Raw genomic sequence first — 24172 nt, 5'->3', positions numbered from 1 at the left:
CGAAAATATTTGAGAAATTGTTCGATCTGTGTACCTATGAAATTTCGTCTATCAAATTTAGACTCTAAAATATTAACTATATAAAATCTTAGGTGACTTGATATAGTTTTGATTTACATAGTTAACGACGCACCCCAATGATCCGCGCGTAGCGGATAGACGGATTGCATCTATATAGAGTTTTTTTGCGCAAGGAGGACTCTGAATTTGAGAAGGAGAAACTTGAAAATAATTTGCAAAGCAAAGGGTTAACAAACTAATAGCTAATTGTTAAAATTACATGATTGATAAATAATAAACATATTTATAATAAAATAAGTAAATCAATTAATTTTTTGGTATATCTACTGTATATAATTATTTGATACTATATCATAGGATTATACTTATCTATATACTCGTTGTGGGTTACCTTTAAATATGAAAGATTTTAGAAAGTTCGATAGTTCGATTAACCATAAAAATTTTTCCATCGTCTATAATTATTTTAAGAATTATCAAATAATAAGTAAGTTTTCTGAGGTTGAAAATCGACCGAAAAAACTGAAAAACAAATTAACCAAGGGTCTTATTAACCCGATAAATTAATTGGCTAATATTTTTTAAAAAAAAATATTTTTTTTTTAATCGAATTGTACTAATTCATATATATCTAGTTGTGGAGAAAGTCTTATTAATCGATTTTGTATTTTATTTTATTTTATTTATAACGAAGGATCGTATAATACATTTAGTGAAGAAAACTAAAATAAAACATATATAAAAATTATTAATTTATAATTAATGAACAGGGTCATAGCTATAAATCTAAAATCAGATTGTAACGAAAAGAATTAACGGGGAAAAAATAAAAATCAACAAAGCGTAAAAAATTATTCGACGTCCAACTAATAAATGTTGAAGAGGATTAGTGAAGAGTAAAAAGCCTTATTAAAAAATTAATAAAAATTTGGGTTTGAATGACGTGCGTGATATAAATTTAGCATTGAAGTCATTAGCGTCATTAGCGTCATTGTAATTTAAAAGGACGATCTCGTGATCGATATTCACAATTGCTGGGCTTTATGTCATCCGCATTATATAATTTGACCAGAATTATGGTTTAATCGATTGACCAATTTTTTGAGATAGGGTTAATTAATTATCGTTAATCGGATCCAAACCATTCATACTGCTAGATCATGACTTGATAATAATTAGATTAAATATATTTAATAAAAAACTTATGAAGATATTTTGATATTGCTTAACATTAATAATTCTAATGTAATATTTTTTAAAATTACAGATATATTCTGATTTTTTCTTTAACAATTTTGATTTTCATTATCTAAGCCAAATAATTTTTGTTATTGTAACTCGATAATACTATAATAATTTCTAATCCTATACATAGCTCTTTAAGCTTATTTGAATAAATCCTTATAATTTTGGATCGAAAAAAAATTAGATCATTCAAACATTATTTAAATACTATTTTACATATTATTTAATTCTATTGTAAAAATAATGAGCTCCAAAATTTATGGTTTATTGTACTAGTAATCAAATAAAGAACGTTGTGCTGTATTCTTCGGTTTTTTTGATTTTTTCTTTGGGGTTTTTTTTGGTTTCTTTTCCTTTGGTTGGGATTTTTTTATTTTCTTTATACTTTTACTTTGTGATTTCATTTTTGATACGATTTTGGTTATTCAATTATCTTCTCATTTATTTTATCTTTTGTTTCGGTTCTTATATATTTTTATTTCTGATTTCATTTAATCTCATTTAATTTTATCTTTGGTTTATTATGCATGTTGCCGAAATAATTTTTTAATTTCGGTTCCAATTTCGGCTTTGTGGCATAACTCCAAAGTGTACAAAAGTAGCCAGCTGAAACTTGGCAGAAATTTTTGCCAGAACCTAGAGAATATAGAGGAATTCTCAGATAATTTCGGTCTTATTGGCAACAATTTCAGCTAAGCTTATTTACCTTCGTCCCTTTATATGTCCGAAATATACACAAACCTGGCTGAAATTGTTGTCAATAAAGTCGAAATTATTTAAGAACTTCTCTACACTCTCTGAAATCCAGTGAAATCTTCTGACAAATTTCAGATGATTACGTTTACACACTGTGGAGTTATGCCACAAAGCCGAAATTGGTCCGAAATTAAAAAATTATTTTGGCGACATGTATACTTTGGTTCATTATAATTTCGATTATTTTTAACTTTAATGATAGTATCAAGGGTTATCATATGAACCATATATATATATGATGTAGCGTGATTATAGATTTTTCCATTCACAATAAATGTATTCGTAAAAGTTTATTTTTATATGCAGATCAAATTAAAAATTTTGGGATCTGGACAAGTCCATTTCACCGAAACCCATTTCGCCGAAGCAATTTCACTGAAGGGATGTTTCACCGAAGTACCATTTCACTGAAATGCCATTTCCCGAATGGACATTTTACCGAATGGCCATTTTACCAAAGGATATTTCGCCAAAGCCATTTTGACGAAGGGAGAAGATATGAAATTTTTCAGTTTCCCTTTTTCTTTTTATAAGACAAACGAATTATTTACACATTACAAGTTGCATTTGTTTATTTTCTTTGTATTGATTAAGGAATTATGTTGATCACTAATATTTTCAACAAAATGTTCTTCGACAAAATGAACGATTCAGGGAAAAGGATTCGGCGAAATGTCTATTCGGTAAAACGTCCATTCGACGAAATATCTCTTCAGTGAAACTTCCCTCATGTGAAATGACCTCGGCAAAATAGGTATCAGCGAAATAGACTTCGGCGTAACCAAAAATTTTATACACGTGATTTATTATGGTGAAATCACCTGTCTGGGTGATTTTCACCCGGAGAGCAAATTAGCAAGATTCAATTGTAATTTGTAATGTTAGCATAAATTATTGACGAATACTAAAAATCAATTGATATTGTAGTTTTCAGAAGGCAACAATTTCACTAATTAGTGATAAGATCTTAAAAATTATTAATAAGCGAAATTTTCATTATATATTTCATTTATTTGTAAAGAGCCAAAGATACATAGTAAAGTGGGTATTGATTTATTTATCACATTTTGTAAAAAACGATTATTATACCTACTTTAATTAATTTTTATTTTAAAATAATAAATTTATAAGTCTGATATTTTAAAATTACCACTCCACTAAATAATTAATCCCGAGTAAATTTATAAAAACTTATCCATGAGCCATAATGTCTTAGCACTTTAATATCATACAACTGAAATTTCGCCACTTCATCTTTCAATGAAGCCAATTCCTTATAGTCATAGTTTTCATCATCTGAACTTTCAAAGGAATCCATAATAGCCAAATACTTCACTCTTTTCTTTTCCTAATATATTCTTTTATATAAGGTAAAATATCTTGTCCTTCTAAATTATTGATCAACAATTTCTTAATAAAAGTATCTTGTGAATTTTTCAAGAATACTTCAAAATCACTCTTTTTAATGTGAAGAATCAAATCTAAATATTCTAATTTAAAAGGAAGGACTTGTCCTAAATTTTGTAATACAATTGAACTAAATTCAATATAATTTTCACAACTCGATATACTGATTGTAAGATAATTAAGACTTTGCTTCATATTTTCAATCAGATCGAATAATAAATAAATAATCTGATCTATAAATTTACTTAAGTAAAGTGATTTAATATCTTTACAATATTTTACCAAATTTAGATAAATGTTGATGAGTTCCACTGATCTAATAGATGAAAATTCTTTTTAATCATGATTATAGATAGATAATGTCCTATGACTCATTATAAATAACTGATATTTTACCAATTGTTTTGTTGACAATTCCAGAAAAAATTTACCCTATATTTTATTTTTAATTGATACAAAACTGGTGGTAAAATACTTTAATCAAAAAGAATTTTTTATTTTAAATTAATCATCTTCAGAAATCACTACTGTATTAGTCATCATTAAGCTAACTCATATTACTAGTTTAAGGATAAATAACTATAAATTAATTGATGTAATAGATGTGACTCATGCATGATCTAAATTTTTTTTTATGAATCATAATAAGTTACTCTATTTTATTATTAGCTACTATGTATTCAAAAGGTTTTTAAAAATATATATATACCCTTAAACTTTTTCAAGGAAAAATTAAAATTCAAACTTCAAATCAAATTTATTTTCAACTTTTCAAGCAACAAATTTTCAAATCAAATTTTTCAAATTTACTTTCAAGTCAAGCAACAAATTTTCTTCAAATTTTAAATTTCTTCTAAATTCTAATAATACAAAATGTCTTTCCAAATGTGTCCAAATTTCATTAATACTCCTTTTAATAACATTCCTATTGATCAATGCTTTCCTTCTCATCTCCAAACTGGACCATTTACATTTCAATACTTGCCATTTTTCATTACTTACTTATACATTCTTTTGCTTTTTTAATTATATATACAAACCTTCTCAACCATATACTTGTTTTATTCTTTATTATGATAAAATATATAATTCAAATATTCTTTTACCTTTCCCTAAATTTCTCTTTCTCAAATCTTTCTCTTCTCCTCCTATCAAATCTCTCTCTTTTCAAATCTTTCCTTATTTCAAATTTTTCATATTATACTTTATCAATTTTTCTTTCATTTCTTGATTTTATTCTTTATTTTCTTTATTTTATTTATGAGTTTACTCATTATACAATATTATTTCTTTTATCTTTACTTTCTTTTTACAAACATAACATTGAATCAATAGTTAATTTAAAAAATACCCTTAATTCCCAATAGTTTAGACATTATTATTTAATTAAATAATTTTATATTACGTAGCTAGGTCCATTGCTTACCAAATATAGCATGGAGACGTAATCTTTACCCTTTGGTCAACTCGGGAATACTTGGCCATTCTTAGATAGATAATTTTTATAAGGGGATCGTTTGCATCGCCCATGAAGCATTGCACTGTGCTGATTGGTGTCAGAGAGATCCTTTGTCTCGTAAAAATTTACCCTTTTTTGATCATTTGACCATTCTTAGATAGATAAATTTTACAAGGGGATCATTTGCATCGCCCATGAAGCATTGCACCACGCTAATTGGTGTCAGAGAGATCCTATGTCTTGTAAAATTTATTTTTCTTGATCATTTGATCTATCTCATGTGATTTCCTTCTTCACATGTGATATCCTTTATTTCATTCCTTTGTTGAGTTCTTTCCTTAATAACTTATCAACTCAACAATTATCCATCACCGTTGGTTCCACAATTTCTGTGTTCAAGTTCAATTCTTGGAGGTGATTTTCTTACTAATTAGTCTGTCTTCTTTTTTTCCAGTTTCCCATTGGGTTTGTATAATGTCTTCCTATTTGTTAATTAATTTCTCTGATTATTACAAAACAAATGATCACAACAACAAGGTCTGTGCAGCAGCTGAATTTTTTGTGCAAATAATTTTATTTTTTATCAAATCCTAATCCTAATAAAAAAATGTTTATGATGATTATGAAAAGTTAACCATAATGAATAAACCAGAAATTTATTATTTTCAGATTTTTCTTCTACTTTACATACTTTTCTGATTTTTTATGCGAAAAATTTGAAATTATGTCTACATTATATTTATTTATTCTATAGCGAGTTGTTATTTGTTAAATAAAGACGGCATACTTGATTTGTAAATGATAAGCATTATACAATATGTCAGTATGTATTGCATTAATATAATTCGAACTTAATGGAGGTAAAGTTTGAGGAATTCTAGAAATTTTTGAACAATCTATAAACATGAGATTTTAAAGATTGATATTTGTACGTAACCAGATATATTATATTATTTAAATCTGATAAATTTATTAATTTAGAGGTACCTTTACTAGAATTACTTTTAAAACGAGAAGATTTATAATTGGACGAAATCGATATATGGACAACTTGATTAAATGGTGTTTTTCTCAGTATCCTTTTATTCAGCAAGATGTTAAAAAGAAGAATAAGGAGAAATCATGGTTATGGAAAGAGCCCTTCTTAGATTTATCCCTTAATTAGATTTTATAATATAAATTTTGGAAGATTTTCTTTTAAAAGTATAATATTACCTGAAGATTTGATTAATAATGTTCTTACATTTCATATGGCACCAAATAAGAAATTGTTGTTGATATTTACTTTATGTGTGAGAGAGAGAGAACTTTTTGAGAATAATTAAAAGTGAGTTTGAAGTTAAGTAAATTCAAAACTCGCAGATAGACAATTTTTATTACATATGAATTAGTTTTATGTTCTCTCACAAAACTCTTCTGCACTTCAGAAATCTATTTATGCCTATAAATACTAAGACACCACTCCTAAAACGGCTGTTTTTTTTTGTATAATTGATTCAAGTAATATTTCACTTTGAACTTCAAATTCATTCCCAAAATTCTCTAAATAACTGCCACATTTTGTAATAATAATTGAAATGATGAATCATCAATTTGTGATCCCTCGTCTATAATTAAAGATTTTAATTTAAGTGGTCTATTTAAATTAATAATTTATTGAATAAAATTAGTATTTAAGGAATGACAAAAAATGAGATGAACAGATTCTAAAACTTCTAATTGATCAAATATTTTATCTAAATTGATTATGTCTTTAAAATTAACATTACATAATATGATACTAGTATTTAAAGTGTTTGAACAATTATAATCTTTTATTAATAATAATGATTGATAAAGAAAGTCATTACCATTTAAAGAAATTTTTCGAATATAAAAATTTAAATTTTTGTGAATAAAATTTGGATTTTGTAAAATTAATTCTAAAATATTATCTAAGTGAGAATTCCAAGTATAAAAGATCTCAATTTCAAGAGTATGTAAATTTGCTTCATTATCAATAATCAGTTTAAATAATAACATTTGAATTAATCTTTGAAAATTTTCAACCTCACATGAATATCTTTTCTCAGGTTTCAAAGTTTTAACAGCATTTTTGGTCCACTCAGAAATAGGAGGAAGAATCTTCCATGTATTCAAATACTTTATAAGACTAGAATAATTGAAAAGTGTATTTGAAGGAAATAAATTATCCTCAATTCTATATTCATTTAATTCTGTTATTAAATCTCCATTTAAATTATGTAAATAAATTTCAATAAAGTTATAATTTTTTGTAGGATTTGAAAATGGGTTTTCCCATAATAATGGACACCATAATCTGTTAACTAAAATACATGAATATAAAGTTGAAAAATCATTCTTAAAATACTTTAAATATCATATGTTAATTTTTGTAATTCTCCCGAGAATATTTTGAACAAGACATAGTGAGAGTAAAAGAAAAGTATTTGTAAAACTATTGGTGTCAGCCGGATAAATTTAATTAATTGAGCAATACATAAAAAGGTAAGGGCAATGACAGATATTACCTAATATTCTAGGGGAAGGGGGGTAATTGGAAATCTTAGGTTACATATATACTATATAAGGAAATTACATATATAATATATCTTACCTGGGGGAGGGGGGGTAAGCTCTTATAATAAACTGATATTAGGTAATATCTGTCATTGCCCTAACAAGAATGATGTGTAGATCCTTCTTTTTTTGGATAATTCCAGGCGGCATTACGTAATTCTAGCCCTTGAAGAGATAATACAGTAGTAAATGTAGTAAATGTGCTGCCCTCTTATTACCTATTTATATATTGCTCGGTGATTCCAGTAACAATTGTAACGAAATTAATAGCTGATCTGCATGTGATCGATAGAATTTCTATAAGGGCATATGTTTGTTATATAGAGCGAGATTTTTTTTAAAAAAAAGTCTCTCTTTGTATACTAATATTTAGTCGTTATTATTTAATTTTATTTATTCTTTATATGATACTGAGAATGGGTTTATCATCCTATCATCACGTCTATCTTTAGCTTCCTTAAGTTCTTTAAGCTATCTTTTGTCTTAGATGCCTGAATAAGATAAATATCATCTTGAGGGTTATAAGGATGATCAAATGGACTAGGACCTATATCATCAGGCATTTCACCTGAGAAGTTCCTCAATTGTTATACCATCCCATCAACCCAATATACCAAATACACAAACTACAAGAAATCAAAAAACGAAGATAGTCTTGAAAACTGTCTCGAAAAAAAATAGGAAGCGTGCGTGGAGAATATCCTAAGTTATCACTTAAGCGTCTAGACCAGACATATGATCTTATATTTAATACATTTGGACCAATAATATCTCTGAATGTATTTTTTCAAATCTGCAGCAAAATGTCCAGCTGTTGGATCACTATGCATCATAAAAAGTAACAGGTTTTATAACTTTTTCGGATAGTTCTGAAAATTATAATTAAAAAAATTAAAATTCAATTTTATTTTGGTAATTTTACATTTTCAAACGTTTTTACAAATATTTTATTGTCAACTACAAATATACAAATTTATTAACTTTTCGTATGTTAAATTTTTGTAAGAGTAGGCATTGATAAAGATTTTGATAAAAAATAGTTTTACTAATAAAAAAAATATAAAGCAAAATCAATTTAGCCATAACCAGGGTACTATAACAGTATATATATATTTTTAAATAATAGTTAGTTTGGTTTAGTAGGAGGAAATAGGTGAGGTATAAGTGTGAAGGTGAGAAAAGAAGTTGAATTGTGAACTTTTATTTGAATATTTGAATCATCTTGAGATTGTCCCCAAAATGGTTTATTAACTAGGTAATCAGATTAAAGACTGTTTGAACTCTTTCACATTTTTGTTTTATAAGAATTTTAGGAGTCCTATATTCTGCAGTAGCAATAGTAATAGTAGTGAGTGTATTTGCAACAGCTAATCTTTCTTCTCGTTCATAGCATAAAGTGCATAATCTTGGAGAATCCCATGCATTTCCTCTTTTTCTTATATTATCATTTGACACACCACATTTATTACAAATATCTTTTCCCAGGTACCAATCAACTAATTTTTTTTCTGTAGTGGTAATAGTGGGCGTATTTGCAGCAGCTAATCTTTCTTCTTGTCCATAGCATAAAGTGCATAATCTTGAAGCATCCCATGCATTTCCTCTTTTTCTTATATTATCATTTGACACACTACATTGATTACAAATATCTTTTTCCAGAAACCAATCAACTAATTCTTCTTCTGTAATGGTAATAGTAGTGGGTGTATTTAAGGATGTTGATAGTATTGAAGAAGCTGCCGACAGTTCCTTTTTCATGATTATTATTTTAATATTTAATTTCTTTATTAATTTTTTTATAGGTATTATTTCAATGAGTTTAAAAATTTTTTAAAATTCATCAAGATAAATGATTCCTTTATATATAATTCTTTATATCAGCTAATATTAACATTATATTATGATATTAGAAAAAACTTATTTGTATATTTGTTTTACATTATAAAGCATTCAACTTGTTTAAAAGAATACATACATCTGTCATAATTAAATTAATTATAATATAATTTTATTAATGGTTCACACACATTAAATTATTTCCTAGTTAATTAGTTATATACAAAGTTTTAAAGATTCATTAAATCATGTGATATTGATATTTACATATTATTGTAATTGATTATAATAAAAATAAAATGGCGCAGCCGTTTTATCCTAATATTAAGTATATACGTCAAATTATTAGTCATCTTTTGTAAAACTTTAAATGAACTTTTACCAATATTTATTTAATTATATGATAATACCATTAAAAACGTTAAGAAATTATATTTGAAACACTAAATCTTTGCAAAATGTAAAAGTTAATCTACTTATTTTGTATTTCAAAAGAATAATACTAATAAAATAAAATTTCTACGTATAAATGATGATTCTATACAGAATTAGGGAGATTTTATTGATGGTTTCAAAGATATGAGTATAAGTATTAGTTATATCCTGGCTAATTAGGAATAAGTAAAATTTTACTAGGATCGGATAAATGATCAGCCGATAGGCTGATCATGTTCCGATTCTAAAGTAAAATTTTACTATTCCAATTAGCCAGGATATAATTGATTTATCCCCTGCCATTTACACAATATTAAAAATTTGTTTTATTGTAGTATATCACGTGTTAATCAGTAATTATAAAATATAGTTTATTGTTGCATCCTAATTTCTTTCACCCGCTATTTTCTATTTTTCCATTTTAAAAAATGAGTCAAAATTTTAAAAAAGCTTCAGAACTATTACACTCAAAAAATAATATTGACGTTACAGATAAATTAAAAGAAAATTTTACTCATTTGCAGAATGTAAATATTTCTAATATACACGAAATTTCAAAGCCATCTATTCCCAAAGAATCATATGAACGTCCTTCTTTAAAAACTCTACAAAGATATGTCACTAAAGCAAAACCTGAAAATACCAAGAAAAATACTAGATTATGGTTCTCCAGATTTGAGGAATTTGTGAATGACACACAACCAGATATTGATTTATTAACTCTTTATGATAAGAAGGTTATTGCAATGTTGTTATGCGAATTTATTGTAATTATTAAAACAAGAGAAAAAAAGGATTATAAAGCAAATTCTCTATACAATGGAATTTGTGCCATAAATAGATGTTACCAAGAATTGTTTAAAGATAAAGAGCCATTTAACATACATGAAGACTTTGAATTTGGGGCAGTTCGTGATACATTACATACTAGAATGATTGAGCTTGAAGATATTAACAATGGTAAATATAATGGTGCTGATGCTCTTACAGATGATGAAATGGTCAAGATCTTTGAGCATCCTAACATGTCAAATGAAACGCCAGATGGATTACTTAAAAGAGTTTTTCTATGGGTAGGATGTTGTACAGCGCAAAGAGGAGGGTCGTATTATAATCTTATGGCTGAACATTTTAAGGAACGTGATGATGGAGGCTTTGATATTATTACAATTCATGATAAAACCCATCAGGGGGGCTATTATCATCGACCAACCTCTAATCAAACACCTACACATATTATTCCTCCAGATGAATCTAAAGAATGTGGCGCATGTTATGATATTAAAAAATATCTTAATTTACGACCAAAAAATGCTGAAAAAAATTTTTTTCTTCATGTTAATAAAGATCCTGAAGGTAATATTATTTTTATTGAGATATGTTATTAATGTAATTAATTTTTAATTGCTTATTAATCTATACTATTAGATATTAAACTGGGAAAGTGGTATTCTTCACAGCATATGGGTCGAGATAAACTATCCAGAATGCTAAAAGAAATTTGCACCATTACTAGTATTGATTGTACAAATAGAAGAGTCGTAAATCATTCCTTACGAAAACGTACTGCCCAAAAATTAAATGATGAAGGGTTGGATCCTCAGGCTATTATGAATGTAACATTGCATAAATCTTTAGCAGGGTTAAATTCGTAAGTATCTTATTTTTCCAATTCATAATAATTTTTTATTTATTTAACTTTTATAATCACACTGTATTTTTAGGTATCGTTCACAAAATGAAATTCAAAAATTAGAAGTTGCGAAACTAACACTTCCAGGCGTACACAAGGTATTTTTCTTTTTCTAATATATTTATAATTTCTTTTTTAATTTACATAATATTTATTATATTAATAGGATACAGAAAAGGTTAGCGACAATATTGCAGGGTATGTCCACGAAGACAGTGATGAAGAAAATATAAATAAAGTTGACTCTAATAATGAATTTCACTCATCTTCAAGAAAAACACTCTCTGAAATTCAAAATATTTCAATTCCTCTGAAACGTAAAGATAAAAACTTAGAATTGGCTGAAAATTTTAAGCTTAAATTCATTAAATGTGCTAATATTACCATTAATATTACAAAAGAATAATTTTTATTATAATTTGTTATTTTAATAAATAACTTGTTATTGTAGCATAAATAATAGTATAATAATCAATAGTATAAAATAGTAGCTAATTTTAGTGCAAAATCTCCTAGGAACGGATAAATAAATACATATAAAATTTGCTACCCAGTAGGTATAACTATATTTGCATAAACGTGTAAATGGTGTCGATCAGGGGATAACTTGTATTATACCACGTTTCCTAATAGTCGTCAAGGATAAGCATGGTTATTTCACGAATCAGCCTCAATCTCATGCTTCCCGTAAAATAACTATTACTTATAATAAATCCAATCAATCAATAATATTAATGTCTTTTTTGTTGTGCAAGGAAGTTTTCAATATTATAATAATTATGTTAAATGTAAGGAAATCAGAATGCCAATTTTTTTAAAAGCCTATATAAACGAAAAACAATTGATCAATTTTCTTAAATATCAGGCAATCTTAAGAGAATCGATTACATAATGTTATTAAATTGTGGCAAACTTGGAATATTTCTTTATAAAATAGTTAATAAAAATAATTTTCCATTATTATCCGATCTTATTCAACTTTCAAGTCAACATACCAAAAAATTTCTGAGACGGTCCCGCAAAGCAAAAATTTATCCCGTGATTTTACCGATGGCCTGTCATCAAAAATTTTTCCAGGCAAGACCGCAACCAGAAAACTATATTGAAGCGGATCGATATGTCATGATGTGTTAAGTAAGTAATTAATTGTAGTGATGTGATATAATGGAGGTAATAATGGTGGTGTTACAGTGCGGTGTGGTGGTGGTGCGAATATTTATTTTAATTTTTATAATAAAATAAAAATATCTGAATATACTGGCTATAATGTGCTTAATATGTTTATTTTATTTAAATTGATGTCATCTAAAAGTCGAATAATTTCCAATTAGAACATTATTACATTATTACATTATTTTATTTCCATTTTTTTTTATGAAATAAGAAAATGACTGGAAGATTTTTGAAATTTCTGGAAATAGAATTTTTTAATTCATAATTTGGATAAGCCACTGAAACAGTGAATATGAATCTAGAATTATTAAGAACGTCAAAATTTCATTTCGGCTTTCGTTAACAAAAAAAAAAAAAGACTAAATAATTTTTTATTAATTAATAATAATTTCGTGATTCAAAGTAGTTGGCTTTATTTAAAATCTCTAATAATTAAAAAAAAATATGTAAATTTACATTTATAAAATGAAAAATAATAAGGTATAGTGCTTACCAATGAAGCTACTGATATTTTTATAATTACCAATATTTTATAATAACCTAATTCATTAACATCCACACCCGAATTTAGAAAAGCATCCATGAGAACAAGAACCATCATCACCATCTTGAAAAATAAATTATTATTTTTTTAAAAAAAGAAAGAAAAATTGAACAGTAATAAAATAATAAGCTTTATTTAATTATTAACCTCCAGAAACTGACGCTAGGACTGAAATGGTTACGATCACGAAAATACTAGTAAAAAGAGCTTTGACATTCATTATTTTTAAAAAGTTTGAGATGTTGTAAAGGATTATATTTCGATTTATTCAATTTGTTTTATTGAAATATGAAAATTTTGGAATATTTTACAAAATATACTACTGTGATTATATATTCAACGAATATCATTGTGATTGTGGCAGTGTACAGAGTACTTACATAATGAATTAGATCGTCCGTAAATAAGCCACATTTATTTAGCATTGTCAGGCTTACATTATTTATATACGTGGCATAATGAATGTTCTATTCTTTACTAAGCCATACATTCTAAATATCAACGTTTTGGTGTTATCATCACAATAATTCATACCACGTTTTGATAATTAATTAATAATTATTCAAGTTCTGATTTTTCCAATAAATTGAAGATCGCCACGTTAGCCACTGCAAGTTGTATATAACTAAGCCATTCACAATTTATTATGATATAACTTAATTACCTTCTTGAATGGTTAAGAGTCAACCAATAAAAAATTTTACGTTTATTCAGCCTACATAAGATTACATTATTTATATACGTGGCATAATTTTCTCTTATTATAAAATTTATAATCAAATTATATTAAAAGTTTTTAAATTAATAGCTTTGTAAAGGCTTTTGGAGTTAAATTACGTAGAGATGTTTTACATGCAAATAATGTACCTAGCGGAAATAATTAAGATATCGGATTAATAGCATTCTTTAATTCACAACCATTAGATCATCAAGATGATAATTCTGAGAAACAAAAATCAGCTGGTATAATTTGTAATTTAAAGAAATTATAGGTGACATCCTCCCATAATACTGCTGTAATATGAAAAACTTCACGTCTTCTAAAGAATAAATGTATTGTTTTCATTCAGAAGACATTATAACAAATGTATAAATTGAATGTCTTAACGGTAATTAACATTATGTACTGTATTTAATTATTATCACTTTAAATAGGATTTACAAAAAAAATTTAAGCTTCATACCTTTAATGTTTCACTCAAAAAAAATTCATAGATGCTCATTACGCATTGTTGCTTGTTTCTTTACCTTCAATTATATTGTATATTTAAACTTTATAATTCAAATCAATATATGAGTTTTTTTGATCTCACAAAAATAATTGAACATTGTTAATACACTTATGAAAACTGAAAAAATTTTAATTCATACATTGCAAAATTACCTGCATTTATTAATTCAAAACTATGGCCCCTACTCTCGCCATATTCTGTCACTTCCAAAAATCAAAATTTGAAGTTTCCAACCCCTAATCCTTCGAAATACAATAATAAATAATACATTCCTTAACATTATAAAATTAAATATTTCCTGGATGCTGCCCCAATCATAAGCCAGGTATCAAACGAATAATAGGCAAAATAAAATAAAAAAAGAATAATCAGAAACTGGACAATTCTGCTCTATTAAAGAAAAGGATCCATTTAAACCATGTCCTCGGGAGTTAATCTATGCTTTCTAAAATACTTGGTAACCTAGAAGAAAAATGCGAGGAATAATAAATTTAGTATATACATAAATCAATACTTTTTTTGTCATACTCTTACTCCAGTCTTTAAGGAATATCCAGTTAGGAAGCAAGAAATCAGCTGCCTATAAAAGCAAATATGATGAATTAAGTAAATTAGTTAATTTTAAATATAAATATTAAAATTAATACATACACAATCCAAAAGGTAATCTGAAATTTTATTATACATCACATTAAGTGCAATCAGATTAAACCTTCTGAAAAAACATCCAGCTGACTCAGGATATTCTTGAAAAATCCAAATGAAAAGGGAAGGTACCATGTGATTTCCCTTTCCATTAGTTCTTTCAAGTTTCTTATAGAGCAGAAATCCGAATAGTTATTGTATAATTTCTTGATATAAATAACTATTCGTTGTCCAGTTTCCGATTTATAAAAATCTAGAACTAAATGATAAAGAGTAACTAGTGTACTTTTGGATATAGTGAGTGAGTTTATTTTTGAAAGTATACTAATAAATTAATAAAAGATTTTTTTATAACAATAGATTGTGTTAGTGAGATTTATAAAAAAATTTAATGAGATTTTTTTTAATAATAGTTTGGTATAAAAAAATTTTCTATGATTTTTTTTTAATAACAATATATTGGTAATAAACAATTAACTTATTAACTGAAGTTAATAATTGTTTTTAGTAAGATTTTTTTTATAGTTCACAGTAACACTAATATTACTGATAAGTAATATAAATAAAACAATAGATTACATTTAATAAGGTTAATAAAAAAATTTTCCAAGATTTTTTTAATGGTATAGTACAATAGATAGATATAATAAAATTTTCTGAGATTTATATTAATAACAATAGGTATGCTAAATTTTTGGTGATTATTTTTTTTTAATAACAATAATAGATTGGTATCATAGTACAATGGATGGTATAGTACAATGGATTGATTTAATAAAATTTTTTGTGTTTTTTTTTAATAACAATAGATTGGTAATAGACAATAAAAAATGTTGCAAAAACATTAAAAACTGAACTGATAATGAATTGGCAAATCATATTGGTTTTCAATAATTACTAGTCGCAGTAATAATTGTCTATTACCAATCTATTGTTATTAAAAAAAAGTCACCAAAAATTTTATCATACCTATTGTTGTTAAAATAAATCCCAAGAAATTTTATACCTAGTATCTTTTGTACTATACCAATTAATTTGTCATAAAAAATTCCAGAAACTGATCTATTGTATTAATAAAAAATCTTAGAAAATTCTTTATATCTATCCATTATAAGTTATAACATACCAATCTGTTGTTATCAAAAAATTTTTTATATTGATCTAATGACTATTGTTAAAAAAAAGTTCAGAAAATATATTTATATCAATCTATTATTAAAAAAAAAAATTCAGAAAATTTTTTTATATCTATTCATTGTACTATACCAATCTATTGTTAAAAAAATCTCAAATTTTTTTTATATATCTTAATCTATTTTATAAAAGTTTATTAAGTTATCTATTACCTATTAGTAGTATTAGTATTACTGGAAAAAATTTTACTAAAAAACAATTATTAACTTAATAAGTTAATGATTGTTATTACCAATTTATTGTTATTAAAAAAATCACAAAAATCTTATTAAATAAATCTATTGTACTATGATACCAATCTATTGTTTAATATTAAAAAAAAATCACCAAAAATGTTATCATACCTATTGTTATTAAAATAAATTCCAGAAAATTTTATTATATCTATCTATTGTACTATACCATTATATTATTAAAAAAAAAATCCTAGAAAATTTTTTTATACCAAACTATTATTAAAAAAAAGTCTCATTAAATTTTTTTATAAATCTCACTAAACACAATCTATTGTTTATAAAAAAATCTTTTATTAATTTATTAGTATACTTTTACAAAAGTACACTATTTTTTTTGATTTTTAGCTAACAAAAACGTCAAGTATGACGTTTTTAGCTAATAAAAATCATTTTCCCTTGATTTTTAATAACAAAACCGTCAAGTCTGACGTTTTTAGCTAATAAAAATCAATTTCCCTTGATTTTTAATAACAAAAACGTCAAGTCTGACGTTCTTAGCTAATAAAAATCATTTTCCCTTGATTTTTAATAACAAAAACGTCAAGTCTGACGTTCTTAGCTAATAAAAATCATTTTTCCTTGATTTTTAATAACAAAAACGTCAAGTCTGACGTTCTTAGCTAATAAAAATCATTTTTCCTTGATTTTTAATAACAAAAACGTCAAGTCTGACGTTCTTAGCTAATAAAAATCATTTTTCCTTGATTTTTAATAACAAAAACGTCAAGTCTGACGTTCTTAGCTAATAAAAATCATTTTTCCTTGATTTTTAATAACAAAAACGTCAAGTCTGATGTTCTTAGCTAATAAAAATCAAATTTTCTTGATTTTTAATAACAAAAACGTCAAGTCTGACGTTCTTAGCTAATAAAAATCATTTTTCCTTGATTTTTAATAACAAAAACGTCAAGTCTGACGTTCTTAGCTAATAAAAATCATTTTTCCTTGATTTTTAATAACAAAAACGTCAAGTCTGATGTTCTTAGCTAATAAAAATCAAATTTTCTTGATTTTTAATAACAAAAACGTCAAGTCTGACGTTCTTAGCTAATAAAAATCAAATTTTCTTGATTTTTAATAACAAAAACGTCAAGTCTGACGTTCTTAGCTAATAAAAATCAAAAAAAAATCATTTTTTTTGATTTTTTAATCACAAAAACGTCAAGTCTGACGTTCTTAGCTAATAAAAATCAAATTTTCTTGATTTTTAATAAAAAAAACGTCAAGTCTGATGTTCTTAGCTAATAAAAATCAAAAAAAAATCATTTTTTTTGATTTTTTAATCACAAAAACGTCAAGTCTGACGTTTTTGATTGAAAAAATCATTTTTTTTTGATTTTTTAATCACAAAAACGTCAAGTCTGACGTTTTTGATTAAAAAAATCATTTTTTTTTGATTTTTTAATCACAAAAACGTCAAGTCTGACGTTTTTGATTAAAAAAATCATTTTTTTTTTGATTTTTTAATCACAAAAACGTCAAGTCTGACGTTTTTGATTAAAAAAAATCAATTTTTTTTGATTTTTCAATCACAAAAACGTCAAGTCTGACGTTTTGATTAAAAAAAATTAATTTTTTTTTGATTTTTCAATTACAAAAACATCAAATTTTTGACGTTTTTGATTAAAAAAAAAATTTTTTTTTTTTCACATTTTAATAAAAAATGATCAACATACTATTTCATGATCTGTCAAATTAACATTCTTTTTGAGCAGCACAGTTAAACTCAGCGCAAAAAGTTTCCATAGTGAATGTTCACTTTCTCTGTACATGTACATGTACTGTACATGTTCATGTTCATGTTCATGTTCATGTTCATGTTCATGTACATGTACAAGTACATAATAATATAAAGATTAACTGGAGACTTTTTTACCAAAAAGGCAATTTTTTTCGTATCCACGGCAACTGTGCATGTGGTGATTTTTAAAAATGGAATGGGAAAATTTTGGCGAAAATCTGGTCAAAATGGGATGATCGACTAAAATTTTTTCCCCTTAAAGATAAAAATTACCAGAAAATCTTATCTTTGGGTTAAAAAGAAAATTAAAGAAATCATAAAAAAGTGATGGCCTTCCAAAGGCCAACACAACCAAAGTACCGAAAAGAAACCCAGTAAGAAACCATACAGTCCTGCTGCATGGTGAAAGGCCTGGGTTGTAATAGAGAGGAAGAATAGTATGTCGATAAGCCATTTTTTTTTATATTGCCAGCAAATAAATAAAAAAGGCTTGAGATTTTTAATTTTCGCATAGATGGGTTATATATGTGTATTATCCTCAAATTCTGATTGGTTAAGCTTATGAAAGTTGGCGTTGGCGTTATAATTACATAATTATTTACAAAACGCGTCAATGATTAATCAATAGTTATTGTAATTATCGAAAATATCACGCGTTTTTAGATAATCTGTTAAAAGTCAGACTAGTCTAGTCAGCCTGTCGTATTTTATCACCTGGCTACTAATTGGTATTTCGCCAGTTATAAACTGGCGGCACTATCATAATTGCACAATGTAAACTCTTTTTTACCATAACAAAATGTGTAGCTTTTTTTGCTTACTCTATTTTCTTATACAATGTATTATGTTTATACAAAATATAAATAATCTTTCGTAATTATAGTGTTCGTGTATATATTGTCAATTGACCGCGAAACGTTAAATTTTATCCCAATTTTTAATATAACGATAGTGCACAATCTTAGACGGATCAGTGATTTAATCCATTTACAATAACTACACTAGATTTCTGAAAAAAAATTTTCTTTCGTATCTTTTTTTTATTCATAAGAAAAAAAATAACCATTATTATTGCGATAATTGTTTTTGGGCCCAAAATCGAACATGAGTAATCACAGGACTGGTTTGTTTGTATTCCTCAATTAGATCTTTTTCTGCCATATTTTTGTATTCTTCTTCGGAAATTCCTATTTCTTTACTTAGGCTTTTAACTGCCAATTCTGATGCATAAAAAGATATACTAATATCTTGCATAACCAAACCAGCTTTACCACCATTGGGACCCATAATGAGATCTTTTTCAATTCGATGAACTTTCCCTATATTTGGTTGTAATTCAAATTTTGAATCTAGATTATATATCAATTTAAAATCAACATTTTGTTTCGAACGAGTTGCCCAAACTGGAATTGATTATGTTCATTTGTAGAAAGTGAGAATTTGGTATCTTATAATTACAATAAAACACGAGATCAGAATATACCTACATGCTTCTGATACTTTACGAAGAATCGGACCTTCGCCATTATTACTATTCCGTCTATCAGATACTTCAATGTATCCTCCTGGTTTCGTTACTCTGTTAAAAAAATATATACAGTATATATACAGTATATTAACAAAATTTGGTATATCTTTATGTGGATAATTTTTCTTTTTTTTTATAAAAAAATAAAGAAATACCTGATGAGCTCAGAAAGAACAAAATCCCATTGGTCTGGTGTTAAAACAAGACCCATATTTTCTAAATGTGTAAAATCAAATTCGTTATCATGAAATGATAATCCTTTAGTTACATTGGCGTCGATGAATTCAAGATTATTTGGTTTTATCTATCAAATTTATATAGGACAAAGGATCAAATTTTCGGTTTTATTTCATAATTAAAAATTTATAAGTTTTATTACCTCTTGTGGATATAATGGTATATTTTCGACTCCAAAAAAATAAGAATTTTCATATTTGTTTGATAAATCTAATAACCATGTACCAGTGCCGCTCCTTAAAAATTAAATAATTATTTAAGTAAATATATGCACCATAAAATTCTTCGAAATATTTGGGAAGTTCATTTGAAAAATATCATTTACCTGGCATCCAAAACTTTACACCCTCCTTTAATTAACTTATCCTCAATTGGGGAAGAAAAATTGTTTTGAAATATATATCTTTTAAGAAAATGATACATATGTAATCTATCAATAGAATCGAAATCATTCGATGATAAATAGCTCAATATCTTTTCATGTCTCTCTTGTTCCGATTCTATTTGGTCAAATTTCGGAATTTTTTTTATTGTTGATCGTTTATTTTTGAAATGTGATTTTAATTCTTAGACGGAACAATCGCATAAAACTTTATTAAATTGAATACTCTATTAAGGATAAAGGACGGTTTCATCTATTTATAGAATGATGATTTAATTGGTATTTATGTATTTTATGTAACTATTTATCAGAATGTTTAACAGGGTTTATTGTTCCACATAACGTGTGTTACAATATTTTATCTTTGCGAAAATATCCAAAAAAAAAAAGAAAAGGTTAATGCGGCTTATGAACAAAGAAATTCCTTGGTATGCCAATGAAATTTTTTGCGATATTTGACATTAAGAAATTTGTCTTCTTATTAATATTTAAAATTCAACAACAAAGGTCAAAGGTTATAAAAATATTGTCACGAACACATACGTACGCATAAATTTAATTAATTAATAAACTTTTTAGGATAAGATAAGATGTAATGAACATTCTATGCATATCATATACATATTGTTTTCTTTGTGACACACACCCTATGAAAAAATATTTATCCGAATGATATTCTACAAAGTCACGTGATTTTGTACGAAATTCGATCTACAATTATAATTGTGAATTTTTTGTCACTTGCAAATTTATTATGTATTTAAAGTATTTATACAAATTACCTTTATCGAAATTATTACTAACACACATCGATCATTCAATTTAACTACAAATACTATTTTATATAATAATTATGTATATAAGTTGATAATTTTTGGTTAAATTCTATATATTTTTATACAATTTTTTAAAAAATAGGTCAAATATCGTATATTTATGCAATTACTGGAAAAACCTACTATAATTTAAGACTCATCATTTAAATTACCTATTTAATTGTGATCTATTATTAAAACAATTAAATGAAATTATTATCAGTAAAATAATAAATAACTTTAAATAAATTATTTTACCTGATTCACTAAATTCTATAATCAAAACATTCTGAAACTATAAATTAAATAACAAAATAATGTTAAAATAAAATATAAATTTATAATTACAAAAAGTATTATTACTAATGATTATACTTACTTAGATTTGTTGATACTGATGGGACATCATCTATTATTAAAAAAAAGTTGATATTGTTAAAACTTGAATAAGATTTTTTCATAACTAATTAAAATGGAAAATTTACCTGAATTAACTTGAAATGATGGTACATCTGAAGAATTTACTGGGTTTGGAAGATTTTTGAAATTTAAAAGTCTACTAGTATAAATTGCTTGTGGATGTGTTTTGAAGTTTTTGGATTTATCTTCATTTGATCTATTTTTGAATTTTTCTTTTCTAATTTTATCACATTCTTTTATTTGAAAATATATTTCACTAATTTGACTATTGTCAGCATTTTCACTATCTTTAACATCTTCACTATCTTTAACATCTTCACTATCGTCACCATTTCTACTATCTTCACCATATTCACTATCTCCACTATATTCACTATCTTCATTATCTTCACTATCTTTACTATCTTTGCTATCTTCACCATCTTCACCATCTTCACCATCTTCACCATCTTCACCATCTTCACCATCTTCATCATCTTCACTATATTCACTATCTTCACTATCTTCACTACCTTCAATCTCTTCAATCTCATCATACCATTTCTTTAATAGTTGATACAATTCTTTAGTGGTTGGTCTATTTTTTATTTCAGCATCCCAACATTTTATTATTAAATCTGCAAGTAACTTTGGTATGTCTTTAGAAATTGTTGGTCTAAGTCCTTTACAAATTTTAATAGCTAAAAAATCATCATGAGGAATATCATTAAAAGGAATTTCTTCAGAAAGAAGTTCGTTCATTATTATTCCAAATGAATAAATATCTGCTGCTTTTGTATATTGGTATCCACGTAAAACTTCTGGTGCCATATATGGTAATACTCCATAAATTCCTTCTTCTTTAACTTTTTGCTTATTTGCTGGTTGACACATTCCTAAATCACTTATATATGGATAAATATTAAATAAAATATTACCTGAATGAAAATCTTTGTGAACTTTTTCAGCATTATGAATATCTAAAAGTCCTCTTGCAATTCGTTGTAATTGATCAATTTTTGATTTATAATTAATATAATTATTTGATTTATTTAAATAATTTCTCAAATTTCCATTTTTACAATAAATTAAAACCATCATATACTCTTTATTATTTGGATCTTGAGTAATTCCATAACATTCAACAATATCATTAAGATAAATTTGAAGATGAGAGTTAATCTAATTATCATTAAAAAAGAAAAATTTTATTAATAAATGAATGCAAATAACAATCTTTATATATAAGACAAAGTAAGTTTAAATTACCTCATTTAAAAAATCTGAACATATATCAGAAGAATTATTCAAACTTTTTAATGCATATTTATCCGAATCTTTGTATCTATACCATTTTTGATTTTCAATATCCCAATGAGAAATAAATCCTTCAGGCCATTCTGCTGAATAAATCTTTCCAAAACCACCTTCTGCAATATAAGTGATATTTTGAAATTTTTCAAAAGGTATCCATTCAAGACATTTATAACAATGTACAGCATTAAGTTGTGATTGTTGTATAAATTCATCAATATCTTTATTTCCACTAGTCCAATTTTTAAAGTTATCCTTAAATCTTTTAGCATTACAAGGTTGACACCAATATTCTCCTGTACCAGGTTCTTTACATTCTCCACATATTCCATATGCTTGTTTTCTTTTTTCTAAATCTTCTATATAAACTACTCTTTCATCTACATTTTCTGATTTAATAGTTGAATCAATAGTAGAAATTGTAACATGCATCTTTTAATAGACAAAAACTTATTAATATTTTTAACTACAAAAATTCAATAAAATAATTATAATTATTAAAAATATTAAATTGCTATTACCTGATATTTATAATTAGTATTCCATAAATTTTTTGGCTTTTCATCCATATTAATTAATTTGAGTTGTGGATTATAATTTTAATTTTAGTTATATAAACAAATAACTACGTTACTCAAAATAAATTCCAGAATTATTATAAACAAAAGAAAAAAATTATTAATTGAACGAAAGTTCAATAAATTGCGTACTTTTGTATTACTTATTCGTATTACTGTTTGTACTACTATTGTATACAAAAATTACTATTTTGTGACAAAGAAAATTCGTAAGCAGCTGCTGATCATCATAAAAAAGAAAGAGAACTAATCTAACCCGAAATGGTTAAAATGATGGAAAATGATGGTTACATAAGAGATCTACATTTTGTAAAATACTTGAAATGCGAAGTATGCGAAGTAAAAATTATTTTTTATCTGAACTTAATTTTTTTTTGGTAATGTACATTTTTTTTCTGTATTTTAAAAAAATAAAATAGTGTCAATCTTACTAATCTTTGATGAGACGTAAAAATTAATAACGAATAAAGTGTAAAGATTATACTCAAATAGTGGCTCTTGTATTAACAAATCCATTTCTATAATTAAAAATATTAACAAATGTTTTTTTAAAAAAAAGACAATCTAACATTCTGAAATTATAAATCACATAATTTGTATTAATTGAATTAAACATTATCTGGAATATTTTTTTTTAGTTAAAAATTGCTTATGATGGACTCGTTAATTTACTATATTCATATATATTCCATACATTATCATAATTTGTAGTCTTCTTTTAT

The 24172-nt window shown here is 25.6% G+C and overlaps 5 protein-coding genes across 5 annotated transcripts; all 5 read right to left on the bottom strand.

Annotated features, from left to right (window-relative positions):
- Nucleotides 1-3354: 3354 nt before the first annotated feature.
- On the bottom strand, nt 3355-3624 carry OCT59_020325 (uncharacterized protein; the record flags this gene model as incomplete). The annotated part of the gene is made up of 1 exon (XM_066149113.1): nt 3355-3624. The coding sequence occupies one exon, from the start codon at nt 3622-3624 to the stop codon at nt 3355-3357; it is 270 nt and encodes an 89-aa protein (XP_065990060.1).
- A 2917-nt stretch (nt 3625-6541) lies between these two features.
- Nucleotides 6542-7316, bottom strand: OCT59_020324 (uncharacterized protein; the record flags this gene model as incomplete). The annotated part of the gene is made up of 2 exons (XM_066149112.1): nt 6542-7215; nt 7310-7316. 2 exons carry the CDS (start codon nt 7314-7316, stop codon nt 6542-6544), a joined length of 681 nt encoding a protein of 226 aa, XP_065990059.1.
- Nucleotides 7317-8719: 1403 nt separating this feature from the next.
- On the bottom strand, nt 8720-9226 carry OCT59_020323 (uncharacterized protein; the record flags this gene model as incomplete). The annotated part of the gene is made up of 1 exon (XM_025324269.1): nt 8720-9226. One exon carries the CDS (start codon nt 9224-9226, stop codon nt 8720-8722), a length of 507 nt encoding a protein of 168 aa, XP_025187097.1.
- A 10039-nt stretch (nt 9227-19265) lies between these two features.
- Nucleotides 19266-20385, bottom strand: OCT59_020322 (uncharacterized protein; the record flags this gene model as incomplete). The annotated part of the gene is made up of 5 exons (XM_025333327.2): nt 19266-19600; nt 19685-19776; nt 19881-20029; nt 20105-20198; nt 20288-20385. The coding sequence occupies 5 exons, from the start codon at nt 20383-20385 to the stop codon at nt 19266-19268; spliced, it is 768 nt and encodes a 255-aa protein (XP_025187096.1).
- A 1040-nt stretch (nt 20386-21425) lies between these two features.
- On the bottom strand, nt 21426-23535 carry OCT59_020321 (uncharacterized protein; the record flags this gene model as incomplete). The annotated part of the gene is made up of 5 exons (XM_066149111.1): nt 23394-23535; nt 22828-23304; nt 21645-22740; nt 21539-21568; nt 21426-21454 (listed from the first exon to the last, which is right to left on the bottom strand). Exons 1-5 carry the CDS (start codon nt 23439-23441, stop codon nt 21426-21428), a joined length of 1680 nt encoding a protein of 559 aa, XP_065990058.1. The 5' UTR covers nt 23442-23535.
- Between the last annotated feature and the right edge of the window lie 637 nt (nt 23536-24172).

This window comes from Rhizophagus irregularis, chromosome 3, assembly GCF_026210795.1.
Source record: "Rhizophagus irregularis chromosome 3, complete sequence".
NCBI classification, from domain to species: domain Eukaryota; kingdom Fungi; phylum Glomeromycota; class Glomeromycetes; order Glomerales; family Glomeraceae; genus Rhizophagus; species Rhizophagus irregularis.
Note: the sequence above shows the minus strand (reverse complement) of the source record. Positions and strands in the feature narration are given on the sequence as shown.